General features: G+C 35.4%; 1 protein-coding gene across 2 annotated transcripts in view; it reads right to left on the bottom strand.

The window, feature by feature from the left end:
• HSD17B4 (hydroxysteroid 17-beta dehydrogenase 4) overlaps positions 1–26,930 on the bottom strand; it is a 66,953-nt gene that overhangs the window by 18,791 nt on the left and 21,232 nt on the right. For both annotated transcript variants that reach the window (XM_054694507.1, XM_037509470.2), the window contains exons 9-17: positions 19,240–19,331; positions 16,783–16,807; positions 14,799–14,927; positions 12,551–12,654; positions 10,924–11,160; positions 9,193–9,244; positions 5,970–6,041; positions 3,306–3,409; positions 508–573 (exon numbers count right to left, since the gene is read on the bottom strand). In XM_054694507.1, coding sequence (XP_054550482.1) covers positions 508–573; positions 3,306–3,409; positions 5,970–6,041; positions 9,193–9,244; positions 10,924–11,160; positions 12,551–12,654; positions 14,799–14,927; positions 16,783–16,807; positions 19,240–19,331 — 881 coding nt within the window. The remainder of the gene's footprint in view (positions 1–507; positions 574–3,305; positions 3,410–5,969; positions 6,042–9,192; positions 9,245–10,923; positions 11,161–12,550; positions 12,655–14,798; positions 14,928–16,782; positions 16,808–19,239; positions 19,332–26,930) is intronic.

The following is a 26,930-nucleotide window of genomic DNA, read 5'->3' on the forward strand; positions in this document are numbered from 1 at the left end:
CAGAATCTGTTAAAAGATAGGGCATTTTATCTCCTCCATCAGATAACACATTTATGCCAAATATAAAACATGTATCTTTTCTAAGATGTCTTATTTTGCCTAGACAATAAACTTAGCATAAAATACTCTGTTTCCAAAGCAATGCAGCTTTTTTCCCAACAGAAGAAATGATGATTTAAATTTGTCTTTTAGTTCTTTTTATTCTGCTCTCTACAGTGACATTCTTCTAAGTCAGGCTAATACTCCATGGTGAACAAAGTGTGCTCCATTTTTGAACTGACAATAATTAAGTCATTTTTTGTTTTATTTTACTATTTAGCAGAGAAAAGACTTGTTAAGTAAAAAATTAGAAAAAACAAATTACAACCACAGAACTATGTCATTTTCATTATGCTACAGGACATAACCACCACTTCTGGACTCACAAAACCAAAGGGGATCAGAGGCATACATTTAAAAATATCACCTGTCAGATGGATTTATCACTTTTCCAAAATTCACTCTTACCTGATTATGTGAGGTGGTGTCTGTACGGACAGCATCAGGAGCTCTGTTAGGTGTGGCTACAGCTACCTGGAATCAAAAACATCATTTGTTAAATACTGTTATCCTCTTTACCCAATATGGTGTTTGATAAATAACCATTTTTCAATATAATGAAATCCGCAAGTAGATGGAAAGCTTTTTTTTTTTAATTTTAGTACAAGAGATAATATTTAAAATTTTAGAATTGCTAGCTTCATCTACATTATGATTTTCCTGATCTGACCCTTTTAAAATGGAAAGAATTATATAACCAGTATATATTCTCCAGGTCACAAAGAGAAAAAGTAAAAACACTGAACTCTTTCCCCCAGTGCAAAAAATGGTAACAATAAAAATTAGACAATTCATATCTGATATTAACACTATCTTTCAACGTACTTTACTAAGGAAGGGTGCGGATCTCCTTATTTTTATGTATGTCCTATTCAGAGTTCACTGAGCTTCTCAGATTGATGTTTTCATTCAAGACAGTGTTTCTTCAATTTATTCCTACTTCTCTCTCTCTTTTCTCCTTCTGGTACTCCCATTACATCAATGTTCAGACAGCTAATGAGACTCGTTATTTGTTTTTTAATTCATTTTCTTTCTTTCTGTTCTTCAAACAGATACAGGTAGGCAGATCTATCTTCCAGCTTTTTGATTCTTCTGTCTATTGAAATCTAGTGCTGAGGCCCTTAGTAAGTTCTTCATTTCACCTGTACTTTCAGTTCCAGAATTTTGATTGTTTTATCATTTCTATTTATTGATTTTCCCTATGTGATGAGTCATTCTCACTATACTTCTTTAAACATGTTTTCCTTTAGTTCTCTGATCATTATTTATAGTATTTTTTTAATCTTTGTCTATTAAGTCCTATGAAAGGCAATTTCTGTTGCCTGTTAATATTCTGTTTTGTTGTCCATGAGTCATTCTCACCTATTTCTTTCATGTCTTAAAATTTTTTGTTTTGATAGCTGGATATTTTAGACAATATTTATAGCAACTCTTAAGATAGTAATCCCCTTTCCCTTCCAAGACTGCCTGTTATTATTAACTTGATCATTAGTTGCTTGGCTAGACTCTTTTAATGAAGTCTATCTCCCAGAGCATGCAGTCCCTGATGTTGTTCCTCAAGGGGCATTCACCTGGGATGACTGGTTTGAGCAAAGCTCTTGGTCCTTGTCTCTCCCTGATCTGTTATACGACCTACCTCTTTTGGTATCATATTCAGTAGTTAGGCCCCACAAATTGGCAGATGACTGCTCTCATTTCCCACAGTGCCCTGAGGCATATACTGCTGCAAATATTCAATTAAAGTCAGGCTTCTTTGCAGAAGTAGTCATCTTAGATGCAAGTCTTGGAGGCTTTTTATGCACCTGGGAGTGCTTTTCTTAGCCATCTTTTCCATGCTTCTATCTAGTAAAATTCTAGCTGAGCTAGTTTAGTTTATTGTTCTCATGGAGATAACAGCCCCACTTAATTTTTTGTTACTAAATTAATCTTGTTTTTGAGAGTACTCTTATTTTGAACTTTCAATAAATATTCAGAAATGAGTCAGTTTCTTTGGGAAGAGCTTCAGCATTCTTTACTATTACATCCTGCCTTGCCCCCTGGGTAAAATCTGTGTACCACACATCAGAGATAGGAGCAAGGATAGTGGCCAACTTCTCTCCAAGTATCATCCTCACTTTACAGAAAGGGGGAAGGGTAGGGGAGTAGCTTCTGATGTTCTCAGCTTAACTCTCCCAGCATGGAACCTCCACCCTATAAGCAAGCTAGGAAAAGGGTGATCAGGGCTCTAGAGTCCTCACCCTGGCATGGATGTGACACAGTCTCCAAGCAACAAATCGGGCTGGGTAGAAGAAGAGAGGCCTATAACTCTTAGTCACTGTTACCAGAAATAGTTTCTATAACACAGAACAAAGCTGGTGGGAGAAAAAGCACGTGACCTGCCCCTTCTTGGGATGATAGTGTGGCCCTAGTTAGGGAGCTGGGGGCAGAGGGATCCTGTGTTGTTGGCTATAAATGCCTAGAGTAGAGTTTCTGTCATGGTGAGCAGGAAAAGAAGAAGGAATGAGAGTTGAGGCTCAAATGCCAAAGATTTTCACTCCTCTCACCAAGATATAATTTTCTTGGATAAATATTTTTTTGTTTTACTGTTACCATTTCTAGAGATTTTAAATATGTATTTTTAAATATATTTTACCAGTTATGTTTGTTTCAAAGGGGAGAAGTCTCAAGTCTCATACCAACATTCTAGAACGTGTCTCTCAAGGTAGGTTTAAGTACTATCTTATTTACTCCAGAATATTTATTAAAGTACAATATTATTATCTCCAATAAGTTAAAGCCTAGGTTAAATTAGCATAAAATTCAAGTTACAAAATATTTTTGTGAAAAGTATGCTTTTAGATAGAGTTTGAGAAGTAAAGAGTAACTAGATTTGCCTTATAAAAGAGAAATACTTAAATAATAAAAAGATTTTAATTTATGCAAGGATCACTTGTATGTGTTAGGTTTTTCTAAAGACTTTTGGGTGCTGCAAAGTTTACTAATAATGTAAAAGTATTACCACAACTATCTCAGTTACACTATACTTAAACAGATTTCTCTAGATATCGCAAAACAACATTTACTAAGCAAGGAATAAATTCTGAATCAAAGAAGAGTGAATTACTGAAGCTCTTCTCTATGACTTACACATACTGTAATGGAGTAGTTCAAAATATAGTTAAGTCCTTAACTACACAAATTATTTTTCTTATGCAGTCACAGCCTACCTTAGCTTTGTCTGATGTCCGTTTTCCACCAAAGCTTCCAGAGCCAACAAGGAAGAGAGAGAACTGATTGTAACATATAAGTTCCTTTCCAGAATATGCATAGACTGAAAAGTAAATGAAAGAAAAAATAAGCTTTATTTTTTAAAGAGACATAACTGGTTAATCAATATATGATCAACCATTCCTTTGAAAGTTTCAAAAACAAAATCCAAATACTAAATGGTTTTGTAATTTAAAGATGCCCAGTGGAAAGTTTAATATTATCTGATACTAGAATACAGACGTTATTATTATTGTTGTTCTAAATACATAGATGGTTATGCTGTTTATCTTTTTTTTTTTTTTTTGCTTTAAGATTGGGCTACAAAGCATTAATTTTATTAATTCATTCTTTCCCAAGCGCTGGAAGATAAAGACAGAATAAGATATTCACAATTCCTTTCTTGACTATTAAATAGTGGTTCCTCTCACTTCTTCTGAAACCTCCCCAATCATCTTTTATATCTCAGTTCTTTCTATCTCAACATTTCAAACAATTCCACTATATAGTACAGGTAACTGCACTCACAAACTTTGGGACATTCTGTCAAAGCACTCAAAAAGATTCTGGAATGTGAAAAAGGAAATAATTGGTAATGAAGATATATACTTTCTAAGAGGAGGATCATGGCTGTTTCCTCAACAATATGTACCCAGCAAATAGAATAATGTCTGGTATGGAAAAGCCACCTAACAAACATTTATTAAATTAATGAATGAATCGGGGCCCTCCCTGGTGGTGCAAGGGGTTAAGACGCAACCTATGAAGCTGGCCACAGCCTCTGCAGCACGAGTTCAATTCCCCGGCCGGGCAGGGAGCAACCCACATGGCGCAGCAGACCTTTCCTGACTTGCCCGCTGCTCCCCTCAGCAGTGTACTTCAGTCAATCTGCCTGTTCTGTTCCCTACTCTGTCTCTGGTGAATCCTCTCACCCCCCACACCTCTGGCCTGTACCCCAGTTCTTGTATGCATAAATAAATAAATCTTTAAAAAAAATTAATGAATGAATCAATGAATGACACGAGTGAGGAAGTTAGCAAAGAAGCAAGAAATGAATTAAAGACAGCTATCTTTCTTTCTAGCAACAAATTTCCCAGGGAGAATTTGAGTATTATCCGCAGCTCCAGCTTAGGAAAACAGAAAGCAGAAAATATGCTTTCGAATTGCATACTAAAGAAAAAACTAATTATAACCAAAAATAGGGAAAGGCAAGGCAATTTGTATTACAATAAAATTTTTATCTTTATTACGTTGAAAATGTAGCATCTAATTTCAACTATACTTTATCCACACATTCAAATACACTCTGATGCATTATCAAACCACAGTTAAATAAGTAAAAATTAAAGCTAAGGTCGCTGCAGAGCTTTTGTTTAGTGGTGTGCTGTATAGGTAGAATGATCAGAAAACGGGAGGAATGGCAGTTAAATGTTGGCGTGTATCTGGAATGACAAGAAAATACAAAAATCTAAAACAAAGGGGTAAGAAACAAAGGAAAGAAGAGAGGAAGGGAAAAAACTAAGAAAGACATGATAAAACACTAGGCACTAACAAAAACAATATAGCAGAAAAAACATTAAGGAGCATCAAATATGTTCCCAATAGATTAAGGAAAAAAAAAAAAAAGGGAGATCCAGCATAACCATCTATGTATTTAACACAAAACAATAAAGTCTATGTTCCATTATCAGATAATATGAAACTTTCCATTGTTCTTTATTTCCAAACTTTTTGAGAATATCTACTTTTTTTGTTCTTAAACTCTGAAATAAGTTTATTATAAGCAATGTATCTTTAGCTAATGATGTTCTATCACTAGTATCTCCACATTTACTGAACTATAATCTTTTCTTTCCACTGATTAGAAGTTCAATAGGCTTGAATAGGCACAGTCAGAAACCTAACTGCCATTTATAAGAATGGTTCAGTGGTGAAATAAGTTCCAAGTACCAAAGAATTAACACAAAAAAAAAATACTGCAATCTAGTTTATCAGTTGAGGGCCAAGTGTTCCTTCCTGCCAAAAACATTGTGGCCTGCAGAGTTCTCCCCTGTGTGCGCTACATGAGCCATTTTTCTTACTCTGTGCTTTGATTATGTAATCTCAAATACCCTCACAAGCCTCATGCTCCCCACCCCACCCCAGTTTACTCCTTCTCCCCCTCTTCCCTTTCTTCTCTAGAAGAGCCTATATAAAGAGCCTCCCCGGTGGTGCAAGGGATTAAGAGGTAACCGATGAAGCTATCCACAGCCACTGCAGCATGAGTTTGATCCCTGGCCAGAGAGCTATCCACATGGCGCAGTGAGTCAGGTTTCTCCTGACTCGCCTGCTGCTCCCCTCAGCAGTGTATTTCACAATCTGCTTGTTCTGCTCACCACTCTGTCTCTGGTAAATTTTCTTACCCCACTTACCTCTGGCCTGTATCCCAGTGCTTGTTTGCATAAATAAATTTTTAAAAAATAAATAAATAAAAATAAAAGAGCCTATTTGTTTTTAGAATGCTTATCTTGCTTTCTCGCAAGCTGGAAGATAAACATAAACAAACTAAACAATTTTCATGTGAAGTATTATTACATACAAAGCCTACTAATCTAACAATATAAGAATGGAAGGAAATGAGTTACCATCCATGAGAATTACTGAACCGGATCCTTTATCTAGGATATCAGCAACAACTGCTTCACATCTTAATTTTCCTAAAATGAAAAGTAAAATAGATAAATAAGAGATTGTCTCAAAAATCATAAATTATTAAGACTAAGACATCAGAGAATTTCACATAATTTCCACTGTACATTCAGGAAAAACTAAAAAATCATGGTTTAAAATAATTTTCCCGATCTCATTAGAAAAAAATTCAGTATAAAGCAATCAAAACACTTTAGTCACTAAATTTAAAACATCAATAATCCTAATTCCAATAATTCTTTTTAAAAAAAATAATTCTCAATCATTTAGCAAACATTTGTTAAGCATACAATCATACCATCTACTCAATTTCTTCTCAAATCTCAACTGGTTTCAATAACACATTGTTTCTTTCTAGTCACCCTATTCTTTTATGGATTCTTCTTACCACCATTTCACTAGTGATGTCTTAAATGGATCATTATTACATAGGGCTGAATTTATCATCATTTTCTCATATCTGCTTCTCTCTTTAATTCCCTATGTGAATAAATGATACTATCTAACAAGCTGCCCAAGTCAGAAACTTGATTATCACCCAAACTCATAATCTAGACAATACTTATGTGGCAACACTTTGATATGTGTAGACTGAGAGGACCTACACAATACTAGAAGCTTTTTACTTCACTGTGAAGTCTAAATTTTCATAATGCTTAATTGTCCAAAAGCACATTTAAACATACTAATATTTGAAGGCTACATACTCCCTGGGAGAGAATCAAGGTTGGTAACATTATCAATCTCATTTTCCAGAAGAAGGAAAGAATTGTTTTACCCCAAAATGCACATTATCTTCAGAAAGAAGTGGGTCCATAAAGAAAGACATCCAGTAGAAACATAGTAATGATCAAACTTGTGAACCAACAAAATCTAGAGACCAGCATATCCTGAACTAGAATAGGGTTTGGTTCATGATGAAAAATAAATGTTGCTAGTAGATTTTCCTTACACTCCACCTAGTGCTTTTATTTTGCCAGGAGGAGGGGTAGGTCAGTCCATGATGGTACCACTATAGCTACCAAGTAAGCCAGCAAGAGAGGCAGACATGCCAACCTCCTGAGGCTTGCAGGCCTATGTCTCATGAATTGGCGTGTTTTATGAAAAGATCATAAATATTAGCACTACCTTGATTTTCTGCAGTCTAAAAGGATTTCAAATCATTAGTATCTCAAATTTTGAACATTCATGCTTAGTATAGAGTATACTTTAAAACTACTTAAAGAAAATGCACAGGTGCTACTAAAGGAAAATGATTCATAAAAACATAACATAAGGCTAAGGAGGTACAAAAAATTAAGAAAAACATTTTTCAGGGCCTCCCCTAGTGGCGCAGACCGTTGAGCGCCGTGCTGTGAAGCTGTCCGCAGCCTCTGCAGTGCCGGTTCGATCCCGGCCGGCCGACGAGGGACCCACAAGGCGCAGCAGACCTCTCCTGTCTCGCCCACTGCTCCCCTCAGTAATGTGTTTCGTCAGTCTGCCTGTTCTGTTCCCCGCTCTGTTTCTGGTGAATCCTCTCACCCTCCCATGCATCTGGCCTGTACCCTGGTTCTTATATAAATAAATAAATAAATCTTTAAAAAAACAAACAGGAGAAATCTTTAAAAAAAAAAAATCTTTCATACTTTCTTATTCATATCAATTTTTAGTGAAATTTATTTTAAGTATAGGTCTAATCTTTCTCTTCATATTTAAAATCCCTATAGGCAGAAACCCACCTTATACATTTTTACTTCGTTTATTTTTTTAATTTTGATTTTTAAAAAAATTTCCTTATGTTAATTTTCATTTTTGTACAATATCTGACTTCTCCCCTCAGGTGTAGTCCTCCTAATTTTTCCACTGCCACATCACCCAGAACCATTGTTGCAGTCCCTTGAGCTCTTCCCTCCCCTGTTCAGACTCTTCTCCCTCCCTCCCCTGTTGTAGGCCTCAGATCTATGGTCAGCTTGCAAGTTTTGTCTTTTTCTTGACCCTTTGTTTGGTTTCCCTATATTCCACATATGGGTGAAACCATTCGTATTTTTCTTTCTCCTTCTGACTTTTTTTGCTCAGCATCTACTTCCTTTATAACACTGGTCCCCAAATGAATCCATGCTAGGCTTGCAGTCAAAACACACTAGGAACTTCCTGGGCCTGCCACTGCCCACAGAGTCACCCCCATACCAGGCACACATGCACAGGGAATCTCCAGAGGTACAATACAAAATCCATATTTCATTAAAAACAACAAGTCATATACTGCAATAACAGCAATAACAACACACAGCCAGGTTAGAAAATTATCTAAAACGGAGTACTGCGCCTTGTCCTGGCAGGTATCGCAGACACTGGACAGAAACAGTCACCACTCACCGTGCATAGCCTCAAACAAAAAGTGCTGAGTGAAAACTTACACTGTAACACTACAGTGAAATAAAGTTATTCAGCCTTAAGCAATAAGAATCTCATAAATTTTTTAGTAAAACAAAATGGTTTAGGAAAAAATTAAAGTAGAATCCTAGCTAACCTCTATAATATAAATGAAGTGGAAAACAGACCCTTCTGTTCTACTTTACAACCTATACAGTCAGTTGATAATTAGACAACATTCTGACATCAGAGTAGAGACAGGAAACAAATACCTCAAATTACAGTGAAAGAAAAAAATGCAAGCTTTACTGAACAAATGAAACTATTTTGACAAAAACACAACCATTAAGGCAGACTTGGTTTTATTTTCTCTAAAAGAAAATAGGGAAAAGCTAATCAAGAGAAATTCTGCATCTGTTACTATTGTCTGCTTTGTGAAAACAACATAAATAGAACTGAAAAAAGAACGAAGACCTATATTCATAGGAATCATAATTGATTACGTATAATGACTAAGTTTAGAACACACAATGTCTCTTCTGTTGTTAATAACACATACATTAGTACGGATAAATTGGTCATATTTTCAAGTATTGTATTAAATAAGACCATTACCAAATTGATGCTAGTTACCATCAGTTGAAACTAGTTGGCATCAACCCACTGCAGCAGCTGACATGCAAATAAATACCACATGATAATGGTTTATTTATGTCACTCGAAGCCAGTTTAACATGCTGACAGAGTTTGGATAGTCAGAAAATAAAATTATAGTAGCATTACAGAATGAGTGTATCAAGAACTCACCCTCTCTGGGAAGTGGTTTATATAACTCCAAGTATTGTTCCCCATGAAGAACCTATGTTAGGGCAAACAATATTTTATTAGCAGAATTCTCTTCCACAGGTTTTGCCAGTGGTTATTTTATTCACAAGTTACGTTTTCACATGCTCACATCATTTCTTCCCCCAAATTTTCTACCTCAGTTTAACTTCTACTTCTTAATCATATGATTCAGAGATAATCAGTCCCCCAATGTAAACACTGTCAGATCTTTTAGAGCAGAGAAGATACATTTGTGTCATTTCTTGACATTCATAAATCCTGTTAAATGAGAACTAACGGAGTATTTACCAATGGAGACACTAAACTATGCTGTGTTTCTAGTGCTTATCATTGTGCCTAGAATATACCAGATATCCAATAACTAGCTGCAGAAAAAAGGTACACAAACAACTAAAACACACATACAAACCTTACAAGCATGTTGAAAGTAAAAGCACTATCCATGTCAACATTTTCTTCAAATAATATGCTGTAGATTACCTACAAAGAGTAGCTATTAAGAATGCTGTATAACTTCAAAGATAACCAACTTCAATCGAAGCACGAAAATACAAATGTGTATAGGAAAGTAACAGGAGGAAAACCAGTATCTGACCCTTATCCAAGTAAACACACTCTACTGCAGAGGGACACTTAATTACAAGTCTTCCTCATAACCCAAAAGGAAAATAGGGAGGGGTGGTGGGGTGTACAGTGATAGAAGAACAAAGGAACACCTCATTCCCAGAAACTCAAGATTAGGAATACTAGGATTCAAATTTGAAGATTGTTATCATTCCCACCACAGAGTTTGACCACATTTATGATCTCCAACTCCTTTCAACTCTGAGGGATAATTCTGAAACATTTGCTTTAATTTTGGACACTCACATTATCCAAAGAACTGTGCACAGCAAATATCAAAGGAGAGTTACAAAAGCAACAAAATGCCCGGTACATTATCACTCCTCTCCTTCCCAACTTCATCAAATCCTCTAATAAAATAAGTTCTCAGATTCACATCAGCAGTGAGCTAATCAATCCTCCAATAAACCGGTTCTGCAATCATTCCAAGTCACAAAATCAGCTCATGCATGGTTCTATGATTCAACAATTATCCCACACCACCAATTCATACAGTAGCAAGAATGAGCTTGTGAGTGAAAAGAGGCTCAAAGATAGCAAATGAACCCCATGTTGACCAGAGTAAGCTGGGCTTTTCAGTGACCACAAGGCCCCCTTTTCCTACCACTGCCATTGCTCCCTGCTCAGTTCTGCAACTATATTGTCCCTTTGCTATTTCAAAAACAAGCCAAGGATGCAATTGTCTCAGGATCTTTACACTTGTCTCAAATGTTTCCCCCTAGGTAATTACCTGGTTTATTCCTTTACCAGTATCATAAGGTAAGGATTATCACACCCATTTTATAGACAAGGAAAGTGAAGTTTAGAGAAAGTTATTTGCCCTTGGTCCAACAAGGGTTGTGGACCTGAACGTCATTGTTATTTTCTCCTTTCTGTGGCCCCCTTTGAGTAACTCATTTCTCTGTATTCTTAAAAAGAAAAAAATCATGACATGCTAAATTTTTATTCCTGAATCAACCAATATAAACTATTATCCATACACCCACTCACATACACACACATGACATTTATTAATCATGTTGAAAGAAAAAAGAAGAAAAGCAAAATAAAGTTTCTTATGATGCATACCTTTGCAAAATTGATCGAAAGCCCAGGAATCTCTGCTAGTCCTCCACCCATTATAGATTTCTGAGCTATGATAACTCCAAAAGTAGGCAAACAAGAGAAGTCAGAACTTCCTTCATAAATAAACTTCAAATCTTTTGGCTCTTGCACCGATGCTCCCACTCCAAGGGCATACATAATAGCTTCCATGTCCGTATAAGTAGAAGAAAATGGAGGAAATTTATAGCCAATAGCGCCAGTCTGTGGAACAGTTGTAAAAAATTATTTTTTCATTGATATTTTTGCAAGTCTTTAAAACTTTAACTTTTCAAAACTATTAATGGCTTACATACCTAGTTTTGCTTTGGTAAAGAGAATGTCATTTTAGTGAATTTGATGGTGCATCATAAGAGTTTCGTTATATTTGATTTTTTCCAATAAAATTGAAATTCTAGTTTCAACTACATAAGATATGGAAAAGGACTTCATTTACAGATAAGTGCTTTTTTATTGCTTGCCTCTTGCTAACAGATATTATGCCTCATTTTTCAACTTTCCTGTTTCTCATGGCACAAAGGCCTATAATTTGGCAATTAATAGCTTCTCCAAGATATGAAAAACAACAAATACATTTGTTATAAATAGGGATGGTGAATTAAAATATAAGATCTAATATATTAAATTCCCTATAACCAAATGACCAAAACACTGCTTAATGTTTGTAAATTAAACTGCCCCATAATAGCTTTAGTTAACATGAGATTTCACCTGAAGTTCCTTCCAGGACTCTCCTTTATCTAACTGGATATTGTTTTTTTCTATTTAGCGATGATATGCTTAGCTAATATGACAAGTCCATACTAGGTTAAAAAAGAGTGAAGTCCAATTTTCAATCACTTTCATTCTGAAAGCAAAAATCAGCAAATAACAACTGAGACTACTGTTATAACTTCAAACAGCTTTAAAAAAAAGGAAGAATATAAGACATAAAAAGTATGTGATCCATAAAGTCAAAAATGTTTACTATCTAGCCCTTTACCAAAAAAAATTACCAATCCCTATTCTGAACAAATTTGTAAACTGATCATATTCTCAGGTTTAAAATTAGATTGTTAATTTTATCACAACATCTGCTGTGAGTCAGAAAACACCAGAATCAAACATATGAAAAGATTTATTTCTTACTATTGATGCATCACAATTTTTTTTAAAAAAGGGGTAAAGGACAATAAAGCAGCAAACTTTACATGAACTATAACCACAATTCTATCAGAATTTCTGCACTATGGGAGGCTTGTTACTTGCAATAATGTCAAATCACTTTTAAGATACAATTTATTTATGCTTCCTCTTAAAAGAAATGAGGTCAGTCCTTCCTTTTCTAAAAAGTTACAAAAACAGTGACTAAAGTAAACCTGTCAACAATCTCAAAAAAAGGACACCTGTTCAATTATAGTGAAGAATACAAAGCTACATTTAACATTTTAGCCTTATGCCCATTCAAATTCTATCCATATGTAGTACAAATATTATTCAGAATTTTGTCATTTATTGTTTCTATTTAACATAGAAATAATTTTTGTAGGGGTAAAAAGAGAAAAGAAAAAAAATCTCCAGAGACAGCAAAACTTCAGGCTTATTTCTAACTTACATGTCCAGATGTGGCTGTTGATGTTGCATGACCAGTATGATTTGTCGAAACTCCTCCATCTGAATCTATTTTCCTTAGAACTCCAATTACACCACCAGTTGATTCTAAAAATTAAGTAACAGAAATAATGCCTTTGTTAAATATATGATGAAGGAAACCTATAATGGGCAAGAAAATGATTGCTGTAACATTCAGCAAGTCTGCTGCACTTACAACTGGAAGACTGGCATCGGGCTATTATAGGAAAAATTGTGAAAGACTTAGAAACAGATCAAAGATAACTGGTTGTCTTCAATGAAAAAACAAGGCATAGTCGAACATACTTTTCCCATGTTATATTTCTCCAGTGGCTCTGATCTTTGCAATGCCTTTGAGAGATTTTTACCACTCTGTAAACTGGGATGTTTGTCATTGATATGGAATTTCTGTTGACTAGAAGAACAACTAACTTGCCTTCCCCCCCCACCATCACCCCATGTATGGAATGGAACAATGCTAAAATATCTCCCAGGTCTCTGTATAAGTATTAATAGTTCTAAGGATAGTACTTCCAGAGAAAAATATCATTATAACTAGTGAAACAGGATACAGAAGCTGTTGTCCTGAAGTTTAAGCCTAAACAAGGAGACTTATGGAGCATCTACCTATGCCATGGTTCAAAAAACCTTACAACAGATCTTAGAAATACAGGCCTCCTTCCAAACCCAGACAAAACCCTAACCAAATTACAGAACATGAGATGACCAGAGAACCTGCCATTCCTGCTAACACTAGGGCAGAGGCTTCTTGTTGACTAGTCCTCCCCTTACCACACATTCAGATGTTGCTGAAGGAGACATCAGTTAATTCAAAGTCATCCTGGCACAGATTATGCTCAGACTCAGACAAACAGAGTTAATGCTTGGCTCAAAAATTGACAATAGTAGAATAGATGGTGTGAAAAAGTCTCGGTTCTAGAGAGAATGTAGACTTTTTTAAAATTGTACTTCAAATACTGTGGTATCTTGTATTTATCATATATAATTCAATTAGCTTTTTCTTTATATTAGTAAGCTATTTTCAAGGCACTAAGGTAAAGATTTCAATTAATTTCTTCCTTTTCTCCATCATTGTTGTCACTAATAGGTGACTATTATTTACAAGACAAAACGTATCTCAAATATCAAAAACTACAATGCAAAAAATGCTACCATTAATGACATAACACCATGCTATCATCTAACAGGAAAAAAAACATAATGAAAATTTCAGTGAGTGTACCGGCAGAGAGAAGACTGTCATTAAGGAGGAAAAAGAAACACTTTTCATTTCAGATGTATTCTTCTCCAAAACTTTTCATATAAAACTATTATTAAAGTAAAACATAAGATTTTTCTATAAAATAACCTTTTAAAAAATCACATATACTATATGCTTATGAAAGTTACACCAGAAAAAAATGTGACTTTTATTTTATTATCTATTCCTATAGCCTATCATAGATGATTTAATAATTCAAAGTAACAAGCATATACTGAGTCCTTTCCACGAAATAAGCACTACGCTAGCACCAGGTAGAAAAGAAGTACACCCCAGACACAGTCTCTACCTTCAAAGGGACATACAAGGAGTTAAAACAAAAACACCTACTTAATAAACAAAAACCGTAGAAAGCAGTTATGATCAAATGCTCAAGCAGTAAGAGTTCAGCTAAGAGAAAGATCAATGAAGCCAAGAATATCTGGGGAGGTCTTGCTGAATATCTGGGGCTCGAGTTTTTCTAAAGAAGTTTTTAGATTAGCAGAGAACAGGCGGAAGCGGCTTTTTTGAAAAGCAGAAAACAGCAGCAAAAACAAGTGGTAAAACAAAGAAAAATGTATTCACTAGACAGAAATGAACTAGCCCTAAATAAAATAGGCTTAGACAACTCTTTGGGTGAAAAAAAGAAATCAGGTCAGGTATATGATAAGATACTGGAAAACCATGAAACCAATGGTCAGATGGGGCACAGAGGCATTCAGCACAAATAAGTAAAGACGTCATAGTATTCTGCAACCTCACCTACAACCCCAAGAAAAGGATTACCCCCAAAAAACTGTAAAACTGACTATGGCAGTGACATTTACATCTTAAATTTTAAGAGTGCAAATACCTACTGGAGCAGAAAACGTGTTATAAATGACTTAAGTGTCTACAGAAGACAACTGTGCAAGAGAATGCTTTTGCCTCTGGGTCCCCAGCCACAGCTGTACTGACTTGGATTCTTCACCTTGAATTGTCTGAGGCTTGCTGGCATTGTCAAAGTCACAGATCTTCCTCCAGTTAGCCTTCACCGCCTCAGGAGTCATTGGCTGATTCTTCTGTCTTACAATGGCTCCAAGGGTCCGCTCCCAGCGCACTGATTATAAAAACAAAATGAAAAACTGAGTATACATTTTAAAAGAGAGACAGAGGGCCTCCCTGGGGGCGCAAGGGGTTGAGCACTGCACTGTGAGGCAGTCTGCAGCCTCTGCAGTACGGGTTCAATCCCCGGCTAGCCAGGGACAAACCCACGTGGCAAGGCAGACCTCTCCTGTCTCGCCCACTGCTCCCCTCAGTGGTGTGTTTCGGTCAATCTGCCTGTTTTGTTCCCCATGTCTTTTGTGGGTCATCTCATCCCCCCGCCCAACCACCCCCATCACCAGTCTGTACCCCAGCCCTTGTATGCATGGATAAGCTTTAAAAATAAACAAATAAATAGATAAATAGATAAATAAATAAATGAGACAAAGTAAAATTTATAAAAGTCCCTTGAATTTTTTAACTTGAAAAAAAGGGAAATTCTGATGAGTTTTACTATGACTGTTTATGTGTATTTTTTCTAAAATAATAAACTCATTAGAATGATGTCTTTTTTTTCCCCCAAATATTTGGAGCTTAAGGGAAAAAACTCCCCCTCTGACTATGCCACAGAGTACGAAAGGTAAAATGAAGTGCTAGATCAGATAAAGTGAAATTGTACGTGGCCATAATCAAGACTGACTTCATACCAGCCTAACTGGGTCACATACTTCAAGAAAACAGAAAAGAGTTTTGTTGGACAGCAAGCCAAGGACTTGTGAGAACAGGTTAAAATTTCAGACAACCAAAAATCAGTCATCCACTCTTCCCTTTGCGCTTCCTCCTTTTCCACAGGAAATCATCAGAATGACAAATTCACAAAATTCATTATTGCCCCATTATGTTCTGTGAGGGAAATTTTAACAGCTTTCAAAAAGCCAGAATAAATAACCACTGGTAACTTAGTAAAACATTAACTGTCAGACTCTGATGATTGTTAAAATTGAAGCTTTGTCTTCGGGAAATGAAACGAATGTCTGATTCTAGAGTTTTCCTACTGATAAAGTACACATTCATTGTAATATTTGATCTTCCTTTCTTAAATGGATGTTACAAGACACTCAAAAATGTTTGAGCAATAATATAATAACTGGGACGAACAATTGCTAATGATGAAAATACTGACAGTCTACATTAAGTTTTAATAATACCCTACAGGAATGGCAACCTTTTAAATAATTCTTTTTGAAATCAGCAGCCAACTGAAAATTTGAACTGGGATATTGGAATTATCACAATTTTTTTTTTAAATGCCATAAAGTAATTATCCATTTACCTCACAAAAGGATTGAAGCCAGAAGAATTTACTTTAGGGCTAAATCAGTTCCATAGATAAGCTGTAATTTCTGTCCCCCACAGTTGTCCAAGGTGATTCCTCACTTTCTCACTCTAAGATCTGTCTCAAGCTCCAAGGAAGAAAAGAATTTGGACAACTTGCCTCCTGTGCCATCTAAGATAGATCTAAGATAGATTTCTTCCCACTGTTTCAAAAATAGCCCTCCCTCCTACTTACTTCTCTGCTGATACAGCAAAAAACAAGTACATGGGACAAAGAGACAGAGTACAAACAAACATCAATCTAAAAAGAGTCTGTGTTATCTCCAGAAATAGCAACTTATAAAAAAGACAGAACAAGGCCTAGATGAGGGCTGTCAACAGGCAGAAAATTGAACCGCTTCTTGAAAGTGCCAGAGGCCTGCAGGGCAAATTCAATGTTTTTGGAATATCTAAAGATACAGTGATGTTTGAACCTGAATATGTGCATACTCAATCCAGTGTTATCATCACAAGGTCTTTACCCAGTTCTATCTGGATATGCAGGTCTAAAAATATGAAAACAATATATGGCAAGTGAAAATCTGAGACAGACTTACATTTTCCAATCCATCCTGCTCCAACCTACCAAAGAGAGAAGGGAAACATTATATCACCTAATGTGAAAACACTAACAGAATTTTTTAATTAAAAAATAGGTAACTACCTTACTAAGAGCATTAGAATGCTAAATGACAATGGCTTAAAATAAAATACAGCACTACAACAGTCCACGGACTCCCCCATCACTCTCTGTGACCCTGCAATATTCCCATTATCAAAGTAGAAATATAAAGTAGAACAACATAGTAGAAATACTTGTAGTAAAACTTGCAGCTTATGTCAGAAACCAAGATTGATACCAGTTATACTATTGACTAGCTCTGTATAACCCTGGTTAATCATTTGACTTCTCCAAATCCAAGTTTCCTACTACGCAAATTAAGGGTAATAATACACATTTCATGAGATAACCAGGAAGGTTAAACAATATAAGTAAGTAAAATTGCCCAGCGCATCACAGGCTCAAAATACATGTCCCTCTTTCATACAGAGATAAGGCAAATGACCAAATATATTAACTCTACTCAGAAAGATAAATTATTTTCTAAAGATCATTCAAGGTAAGCCACAGAAGAAAATGTCCAATACAAGTATCTTCCTGTCCTATCTTCAGACACTACACTGTAGCATGACAGAACTTATCAAGAGAATTCCACATGCATGACAAAAGAAAATATACCAAAAGCACACCTCTCAGTGGCTCTAAGCGCACCACTGTTTTTTGTTAACCTGCTCACACATTTCATAATGGGCCAATCAGTTTGGATGCTGACAGAGGAGATAAATTAGTAGCGATTTTGATATCAGGCATATTTTCTCATACTTGGGGAGTGATGTAATAATCTGCAAGCTCCTTGAAGTTGCTAGAAACAGTAGCTCTAGCTGAGCCAAAGAATCTATATCTGCCCCAGATATCTATCAAAGCTTCACAAGGTGACAATTTATTTTTGAAGTTTAAGCCAGAATACTACACACATAAGTCATGCATACCAAATGCCCATTAAAAATGTTTACAATATAGCAAAAAACAACACAGAACTTCAACTGCACCTTGATCCTAACTGTGCATGTTTAGATGTGTGTATAAAAGGTATTATCAAAAAAAAAAAAAAGACTACTTGTGTGAAATGCCTATCTAATAAAAACTAGAAGGGAATACGTTAAAATATTAATGTATCTCTGGTTAGTAGCAAAATGGATGACTTTTATTTCCCTCTGTGTACTTCCCTGTATACTTGAATTTTTTAAACAAAAAGTCTGTGTTATTTTTATTCACAGAATAATAAATGGAATTTTAGAAAATAAAAAGTTTTTTCAATTCCTTAATGAGACAAAAATGTGGCAGGTCAAATTTTGAGGTGCAGGTGGCTTGAATTATTGAATTTCCCTCTTTTGTAAAATTACAGTTAAGTTCTTTTCACCTCTCATTTTCTACTATTCACATTCAATGCCTGTGATAAAGAAAGCAAAGGCACCTATTTCTGCTTGGACATGAGTGGACTGGCTTTTATTTACTCATCCCCTTTTTATTCAAATGAATCAAGCCAGTAAGTCATTTGCTTCGAATTGAGCGAGGTCCTCATGCTACCAAGAAATATTTTTTAACCCCACAGTATTCTTCACATAACAAATTCATTATTACCACAGAGAATCAAAAAAAGGCAGTGAGAAATCTAAAATGTAACACCTGATGTTAGAAAAGAAACAAAAAGAAAGCTCAAATGAGCTATCAAAAATGTATAAATGTGCATGAAGTAATCTAAAAAGCCTGACCCTAGAAAGAAAACTGGATTTCGATGGATGGTGGGAATATATATGGTTGTAATTTTCACGAAAAGCACTTAAAGTTTTACAATAAAGACAAATATAAATGATTACTTTTAATGTTAAGAAAAATAACTTGTGTTTACTGGTCTATCACAACTAGGCTAAATTCCTACTAAACTGATGGCTGGTGTGTAAGTCCTATGGTAAGATTTTGAAAACACGATTTCTTGTCATCATTACCAAAAAAAAAAAAAAAAAAGAAAAAAACCCAAAAGCTCAGGGAGGTTAATGTGTACAATATTTCAGCAAATCAATTATCAGAACTCAAAATCTGGACTTGCTGACTCAAAAGTCTAAAGCTCTATCCTTTTATTTTATCATTCAGCATCTCAAATCAAATGAGATTTGCCATATTTGGCTAAACATATCAAACCACTGACATTGTCAGTTGGACAAATATAAGAAATGAAGAACTAAGAAAAACAAGATTTATGGCGTTACTTTCCTTAAAAAGGACATCAGTGAACAATTATTCTTTCTCATGTACACATAATAAAAAAACCAGAAATGTCACTGGTACAGATTTTTACAAAGGTAAGCATTATGAAAACACTAATTTTTAAATCATGATTTATATTTAATTATATGAATATTGCTTTAGAAGAAAGCAGGAAAGTGCAGAATACCTCAAACAAACTACCATTCTCCTCGCAACTCTCATGGCAAAGCCAAAGAACCAGGGGCGCCACATAATCTGGCTTCAGAGCTTCTAGAAGATCTGAAATAAAAAGAGAACAGTTTATGAGCAAGAATATACAAGAATATTAAATATTTTATGTTCTGAAAATACCTAACTTATAGGTAATTCAGGTTTTTTTAAATAAATATTAAAAACAAAATTCAATACACTAATTTATCTAATTTTCAATGCTTTTAGTAGAACTTTTTCATCCAAATGGAGATGTTCCTAAAGGTCTCTCAAGTTTCTAAAATTGAAGGCATCAGATATACTTTTCCAAGACACGTAACATAATATTCAGGAGAAAAAATTAGAGCTGCCTAGGCAAAAAATGGTGAGCAAAGACATAAATAAAAACACAAGAAGCTCAGGTACCATTCACTTCCAAAACTATTTAACCAAAAACTACAAAACAGCCTCAACAACTGTGACGAGAGCAAGATGATGTAAAATGGCCCTGTGTAATGGTACTGCTGGATAGAGTAAAATGCCTAATTTGTAGAGGTTAGGTAAAGCAATGGGAAAAAGTAACAATGAAAAGCAATAGTGTGTAAGTTACAGCATGGATGACTACGGTTAAGAGTTCTTACATGCTTATCCTGTTTAAAACAGATTTAAAAGATTATTTCAGGTCACCATAAAAAGAATTAAAATAGAATATGTACATTTTAACAGAAAAGAGTACATAAATGACATTTTGAAACAAACGCCAATAATCAAAATACAAGAAATAACACATGCACAGAAAAAGTAGAAGTAACAGACATCACAACAAGAATGGTAAATAAAATTCAAATATTCAATAATACAATATATGTAAACAAATGCAAGTAAAACAAACTGATCAATTAAAAGAGAGAAAGGGACCCCTGGTGGCCTAGACGTGAAGTCTCAACACTATCACCGCGATGGCCCACTGTGGTGACCTGAGTTCATCCCCAGCCAGGGAGCTAAACCACATGGCACAGCAGACCTCTCCTGTCTCACCCGCTGCTCCCCTCAGCAGTTTATTTCAGTAGATCCGTCTGTTCTGCTCCCTACTTGGTCTCTGGTGAACCCTCTGATGCCCTGCACCACTGGCCTACACCCCAGTTCTTCTACACAAAAAATGAATAAAACTTAAATAAATAGAGAGATTATAAGATTTGGGGGAAACAGGGAGATCGGGATGCAAGAAAAACAAAGACAGATTCAAGTTATTGGTAATGCCTCCCAGTTTGGGGGTTGCATGAGAGCCCGTCTGTGAGGTGGCCCCAGAAATCCTCATCAACTCTTATTTACTCCTTCCCATAGTCACCCCCCACAGTGCACCAGGCTTAGTCTACCTGACCACTAGGAAGCATTATTATGCCACTTCTGAAATTAGGTTATAAAAGGTACTGCAGCTTCTCTCTTGACTGTTTCTCTCTTTCAAATCATTAGCTCTGGATGAAGTCCCATACAGGGGCTCACATGGTGAGAAACTAAGCCCTCCAGACAACAGCGCCCACAGAACTTCCCAACTACCATGTGCGAAAATGAGCTTGGCAGTAGAAACTTCAAGCGAGCTAAGGTTTCAAATGGCTGGAATCCCAGAGAATACCGTTAATAAAACATCACTAGAGACCCAGACCGTCCGGCTAAGCCACCCTAAATACCAGAAACCATGAGATAGTATTTGGTTTTTTTAATTTTTTTTTAATTTGGAATAATTTATTAAGTAACAACAAGTACCTACTACAGCCTGAGAAGTTAGTTTACAGAGCATTCATTTTAGGATTATGTTTTATTTCATGAAAGAAACAGGAGTAATACATACATCACTTTCCATGTGTCAAATATATTTCAAAGAGGGAAATGAAATCTCAGCTGTCTCCATACATTACTAATAACATCTGGTTCTTAAACAAGTAATTCCTTTCATAGCCTATAAATAGCTATTTGGGTAGAAGAGAAGAAAAGCTGCAAGGTAAAATAAACTTTCAGTGTTTTCCAAACTATAACAAAACTTTAAATATAAAAGATATTTAGAATCTGAAAGATATTTTAAAAATGAGCTACAACAACTCTCTGACTTTACAGAAGAGAAAGATTAAACCATTCGTCGAAAGTAGACCTTATTCTCCAAATTCATTTAACTAGAGTATGGTGGAATAAAGAACACTCTACTAAACATTTACCTAATGTCTCTAGAGGAACAGACCTGTTCAAATAAATGGTGGCTACATTTTCAAAGAAAAACAAATCCAAAGCTTGAAATTTTAAATATTTTCTTGGAAACTTACTACTTCCCAAGAAGTCTACAGCTAACAGCAAAAAGTGACGAAAATAGAAGTCTAGCAAAGGAATGATAAGCTCAAAATTATAAATAATGGCTCTCTCTTTGCATGAAGCAAAGGGGTAGAAAAGAGGGCACAGGGTTAGATGGACGTTTATCGGTAATGTTCCATTTTTTTGAGTAAGAGTGAGTTTATGACTAATCTTTAGATATTGATGCTTTACTTCTTACTAGTAAGTTACACTGCTTTGCACTTACATATATGTATTGAAAAAGAAAACAATAATTTGGGTTTCTATTCTGTCCCTTATATAATCTTATTCTTTAGTAAGAAATCCTTTGATATTAAAGGATTTAATATGCAAGTAAAAAGTTTTTTAAATAAGGTTATTTTTGAAATGGTCCTTTTGATAAGGAAAAAAATAGATTTCAAATCCAAATAGCTATACTACAATAAAGAAAATTGGACAGGCACAGCTGTTCGCAAAGCCCAACAGTACATATATACTTGTTTTTAGAATTCCCAAGTTGTGAAATGATGGGTAACTCACTCAAATGTGGAAAGTAAATGCTGGTGTGAATTTGTGTTCTGTGAAGTAACTAGCTTTAAAATAATTTCACTCTCAATTATTTTTTATCACTTCACAGCAACTTCTTAAACTATAAAGGCAACTTTGTTTTTAGAGTTGTTTAAGCTAGCAATGTCAAAAAAATGCAGTTTTCTACTAGTTAGGTATTTGTTATATTATGTAAACAATAAATAAGCATAGACTGTCAATCAAACATTTAAATTTTTAAATGTAAAATTACATATTTTCAAAGAACAAAGCTGGAAAACACAAATTCTGACTTCAAGACTTACTATAAAACTATGATAATTAAAAAAAAAACATGTTGGTAAAAAGACGGGCACAGAACAATGGAATAGAGAAGAGAATCATTTTTCACAGAAGTGCTAAGACAACTCAAATCAGGAATTAGGAGCAGTATATAGGCTAATGAACTAGTTTCTTCAACAAATAAATGTTTGTGTTTTTTTTTAATTTTAAAAAGGAGAATAAACTATTATAAGCTAAATGAAACTTCAGAAATAGAGTAATGGGCCTCCTCGGTGGCGCAGCAGTTGAGCGCTGGGCTGCGAAGCTGCCCACAGCCTCTGCAGCGCCAGTTCGATCCCCGGCTGCTGGCGCGGGTACCACATGGTGTGCTGACCTCTCCTGCCTCCCGTTGCTCCCCTCAGCAGTGTACTTTGTCAGTCTGCCTGTTTTGCTCCCCGCTCTGACTCTGGTGAATTCTCTCACCCTCCCATGCTTCTGACTGTACTCAGTGCTTGTATAAATAAATAAAAAAATCTTAAAAAAAAAAAAAAGAAAGAAATAGAGTAATAAAATGCCTGTTGACTTTGTTTGGATTCTTATGGAATAAATCAACTCTAAAAACATATCTTTTTAGATAATTAGGAAATTTTATTATGATTTTGGTACTAGGTGATGTTATAGATTTACTCTGTTTAGTGTGATGATAGTATTATGCTTGTAAGGTCCATTATCTGTTAGGGTTACATTTCTAACTATTTATTAGGTGAAATACAATGTAGTATATTTGCTCTGAGATGCCATAAATATTCAAAGATTTTCTCTGAAATATTACAGAAAATGAAAGGAAAAGAGAGACCAAACAAAAAAAGTGACTTTGAAATATGACCAGAAGAATCTGTCCTCCTGAACAAAGGACTGTTATCAAGGGAAACTATCAGAGCCTTATCTAATGTAGGGGAGGCCAGTTCAACACATAGAGTCCCTCTAGCCTTCCTGTCTCAATGGAAAGAAAACAACAAGGCTAAGAAACTCTTCTGGGGGAGATAGTTCAGGGATTCTGGTCCCAGTTTAAAAAAAAAAAATGGAGATTTAATCATAAGATTATAGAACACTTTCTTCCCCCATACTTTACAACCATATTAACAGGGCTCCAGAATAACAGTGGATCATAACTGAGAGATGACCAAGACACATAAGCTATTAAAGCGTTTACAGGGAAACCCAAAGACAACAGGGGACAAAAATCAAGGTTACAGAAGAAATGGAAGTCTGGCTACAGCAAACAATAGATATAGCCTAGCTCCTAGACAGATAAACAAAAACTCACACTAAAGGTCTATTTACTTCACTTTTATTACCCCAATATATCATGTGCAGCTTTCAACAAAAATGTTAAAGCACGCTAAAAGGCAAAACACATATAGGCTGAATAGACAAAGCCAGCATCAGAAGCAGACTCAAATACAGCAGATTTTGAAAGTATCAGGCTGGGGATTTAAAATAATTGCTATTAACATACTAAGGGTTCTAATGGAAAAAAGGACAATATGCAACAACAGATGACTACTCTAAGCAGAGGGATGGAAAGACTGAGAAATGCTGCAAAACAATGTAACACAAATGAAAAAGGAATCACTGAGCTTAAATGCCCAAAACCAGATGAAGGGATTATGAAGATGTGGTGTGTGTATTATATATATATATAATGGAATACTACTCACCAATCAAAAAGACCAACTCACGCCATTTGCGGCAACATGGAGTTGGAAGAGATAATGCTAAGTGAAATAAGTCAAAGGAGAAAGATAAATACCAGATGGTGTCACAAGTAAGTAGATATAGAGAAACCAAATGGAGAAAGATAACCTTACTAATCTTTGAAAACTAATCTTTGAAAACTTACTATAAAACTGAAGCATCTAAAGAGGGAAGCGAGCAGGGAAGAGAGCAAAACTTGATGGAAAGAATTCTAATGTTACCACAATTAAAAGAATAAGTTATTATTTTAAAAAATGCCTTGATAAAAATTATTTTTAACAAATCCAAAAAAAAAACTACATGTAAGATATTACATTCAAACTGCAGAGTGGAAAAAGGTAGAAAATCTTGGGAGAATACAGAGGGAAAGAAAACCTTTACTATAGAGGAATAAGGAGAGAATTTTACATGATAAAATCATGTAACTAAGAGGAAAGTGGAGTAAAGTATTTAAAATGTTGGGGAAAAAAAAAACTACCAAGCAGAATTTTGTAGCCTTTGAAAATTATTCCTCAAAAATGAGAGAAACTAAGAAAATAAAAATACAAGCTACAAACTGGAAAAATTATTTGCAAAACACAAGGACAAAACACTGGTTCACAATATATTCAAGAAACTCTTAAAAGTCAACAGTAAGGGCCTCCCATGGTGGCACAGACAGTTGAGCGCTGGGCTGCAAAGCTGTCCGAGGCTCTGCAGTGCCGGTTCCATCCCCGGCTGCCAGCGAGGGTCCCACATGGCGCGCAGACCTCTCCTGCCACACCTGCTGCTTCCCTCAGAAGTGTATTTCATCGATCTGCCTGTTCTGTTCTCCACTCTGGTTCTGGCGAATTTTCTCACCCTCCCGCGCTTCTGACTGTACCCAATGCTTGTATAAATAAATAAATCTTTAATAATAAAAAAAGTCAACAATAAGAAAACAACCTAATTTAAAAATGGGCAAAAGAACTGAATAAACACATCAACAAAGAACATAAATGGTAAAGAAGCATTGACAAAAAAAAAAATACAACATCACAGGGAATAGACAATGAGATACCCCTACATACCTATTATGATTAAAATACAAAAGACTGACAACAATAAATGCTGACAAGGCAACAAACAAGAACTGTCTGTGCTAGGGTGAATGCAAAATAATAAAGTTATCTGAGATAAGTTGGGAAATTTCTTACAAAGCAAAACATAGTCTTACCACACAATCTAACACTCACACTTGTTAATATTTACCTAAACAGCTGAAAACTTGTGTCCAGACAAAAACCTGTACGTGAATGTTAATAGCAAGTGTTCATAATTGCCAAAAACTGGAAGCAACCAAGATACTCCTCAATAGGTGAATGAATACACAAACTGTGAATATTATAATACCACTGAATATTATTCAATAATAAAATAAAATGAGGTTCAATCCTCCCAAACATTCAAGCAGAGTGGAGGGATGAAGAGATGAAACAAAGGGGATGTTTAGGGCAGTGAAGCTATTCTGCAGGATCTGCAATGGTGGATAATAACACTATGCATTTGTTAAAACTCATGCAACTCTACAAACAGTGACTGTACAAGACAAAAAGCAAGTCTTAATGTTACCTATCAACTCCGGTTAATGATAAACAATCAATAATGGCTTATCAAATATAACAAATGCAGTTCCATAATGCACGATTAGTAAAGGGAAAACTATCGGAGGGGAAGAATAAGAAAACCTTTTTTTCTATAGACCTAACACTGTTTAAAAAATACATTCTATTAATTTTTAATATAATTATGATAATAAAACAGTAAGAATGTTATTACTGCACTTTATAAAAAAAAAAAAAAAGCCCACCGAATATCATAGAGAAAAAGAGTTGCAAGTTTATGGTCCAACCACTATGGAGAGCTGTGTGGAGATTTCTGGACCTACTAAACATAGAGCTTCCATATGATCCAGCAATTCCACTCCTAGGTATTTACCCAAAGGACACAGAAACATCAATTCCAAAGAGCACCTGCACTCCTATGTTTATAGCAGCACTGTTTACAATAGCTAAGCTTTGGAAACAACCCAAATGCCCAAAAATAGATGACTGGATCAAGAAGATGTGGTACATATATACCATGGAATATTACTCAGCATTCAAAAAAGATAAACACATGCAATTTGCAGCAACATGGATGGCGCTGGAAGGGATCATGCTCAGCGAAATAAGCCAAAAAGAAAAAGAAAAATACCGGATGGTCTCACTCATAGCAGGAATCTAGAAAACTTAAATAAGGGACCAGGAAAATGAATATAAGAAAGTGAAAATCAAAATCAACAAAAAAACTATGAACCAGAGACACTTTTTGGGGGGTGGGGGGCGGGAGGGGAAGGATTGGGGTCAGAATGGGGCGTTTGCAATTGTATGGGGGAATATAAAAATAAAATTTAATATTTTAAAAAAAAAAAAAAAAAAAAAAGAGTTGCAAGTTTATCTCAAATTTATGGGTCATTTTTTTATTTTGTCCTTTGTGTCTGTCTAAATTTTCCATAAGAAACACAAACTATACATGATGTTTTTTTAAATGCTAAGGAAAACAATTTCTTTAATAATTCAGAGAATTGAGCCTCCCTGGTGGCATAGTGGGTTAAGCGCAGCACTATGAAGCTGTCTGCAGCCTCTGCAGCATGGGTTCGATTCCCAGCCGGCCAGAGAGATACCCACATGGCACGGCAGACCTCTCCTGTCTCACCAGCTGCTCCCCTCAGCAGTGTTTTCAGTCCATCTACCTGTTGTGCTCCCTGCTCTGTCTCTGTCTCTGTCTCACCCTCCTTTGACTCTG

Source organism: Talpa occidentalis, unplaced genomic scaffold, assembly GCF_014898055.3.
Source record: "Talpa occidentalis isolate TD23 unplaced genomic scaffold, MPIMG_talOcc4v2.1 talOcc4.13, whole genome shotgun sequence".
Lineage (NCBI taxonomy): Eukaryota > Metazoa > Chordata > Mammalia > Eulipotyphla > Talpidae > Talpa > Talpa occidentalis.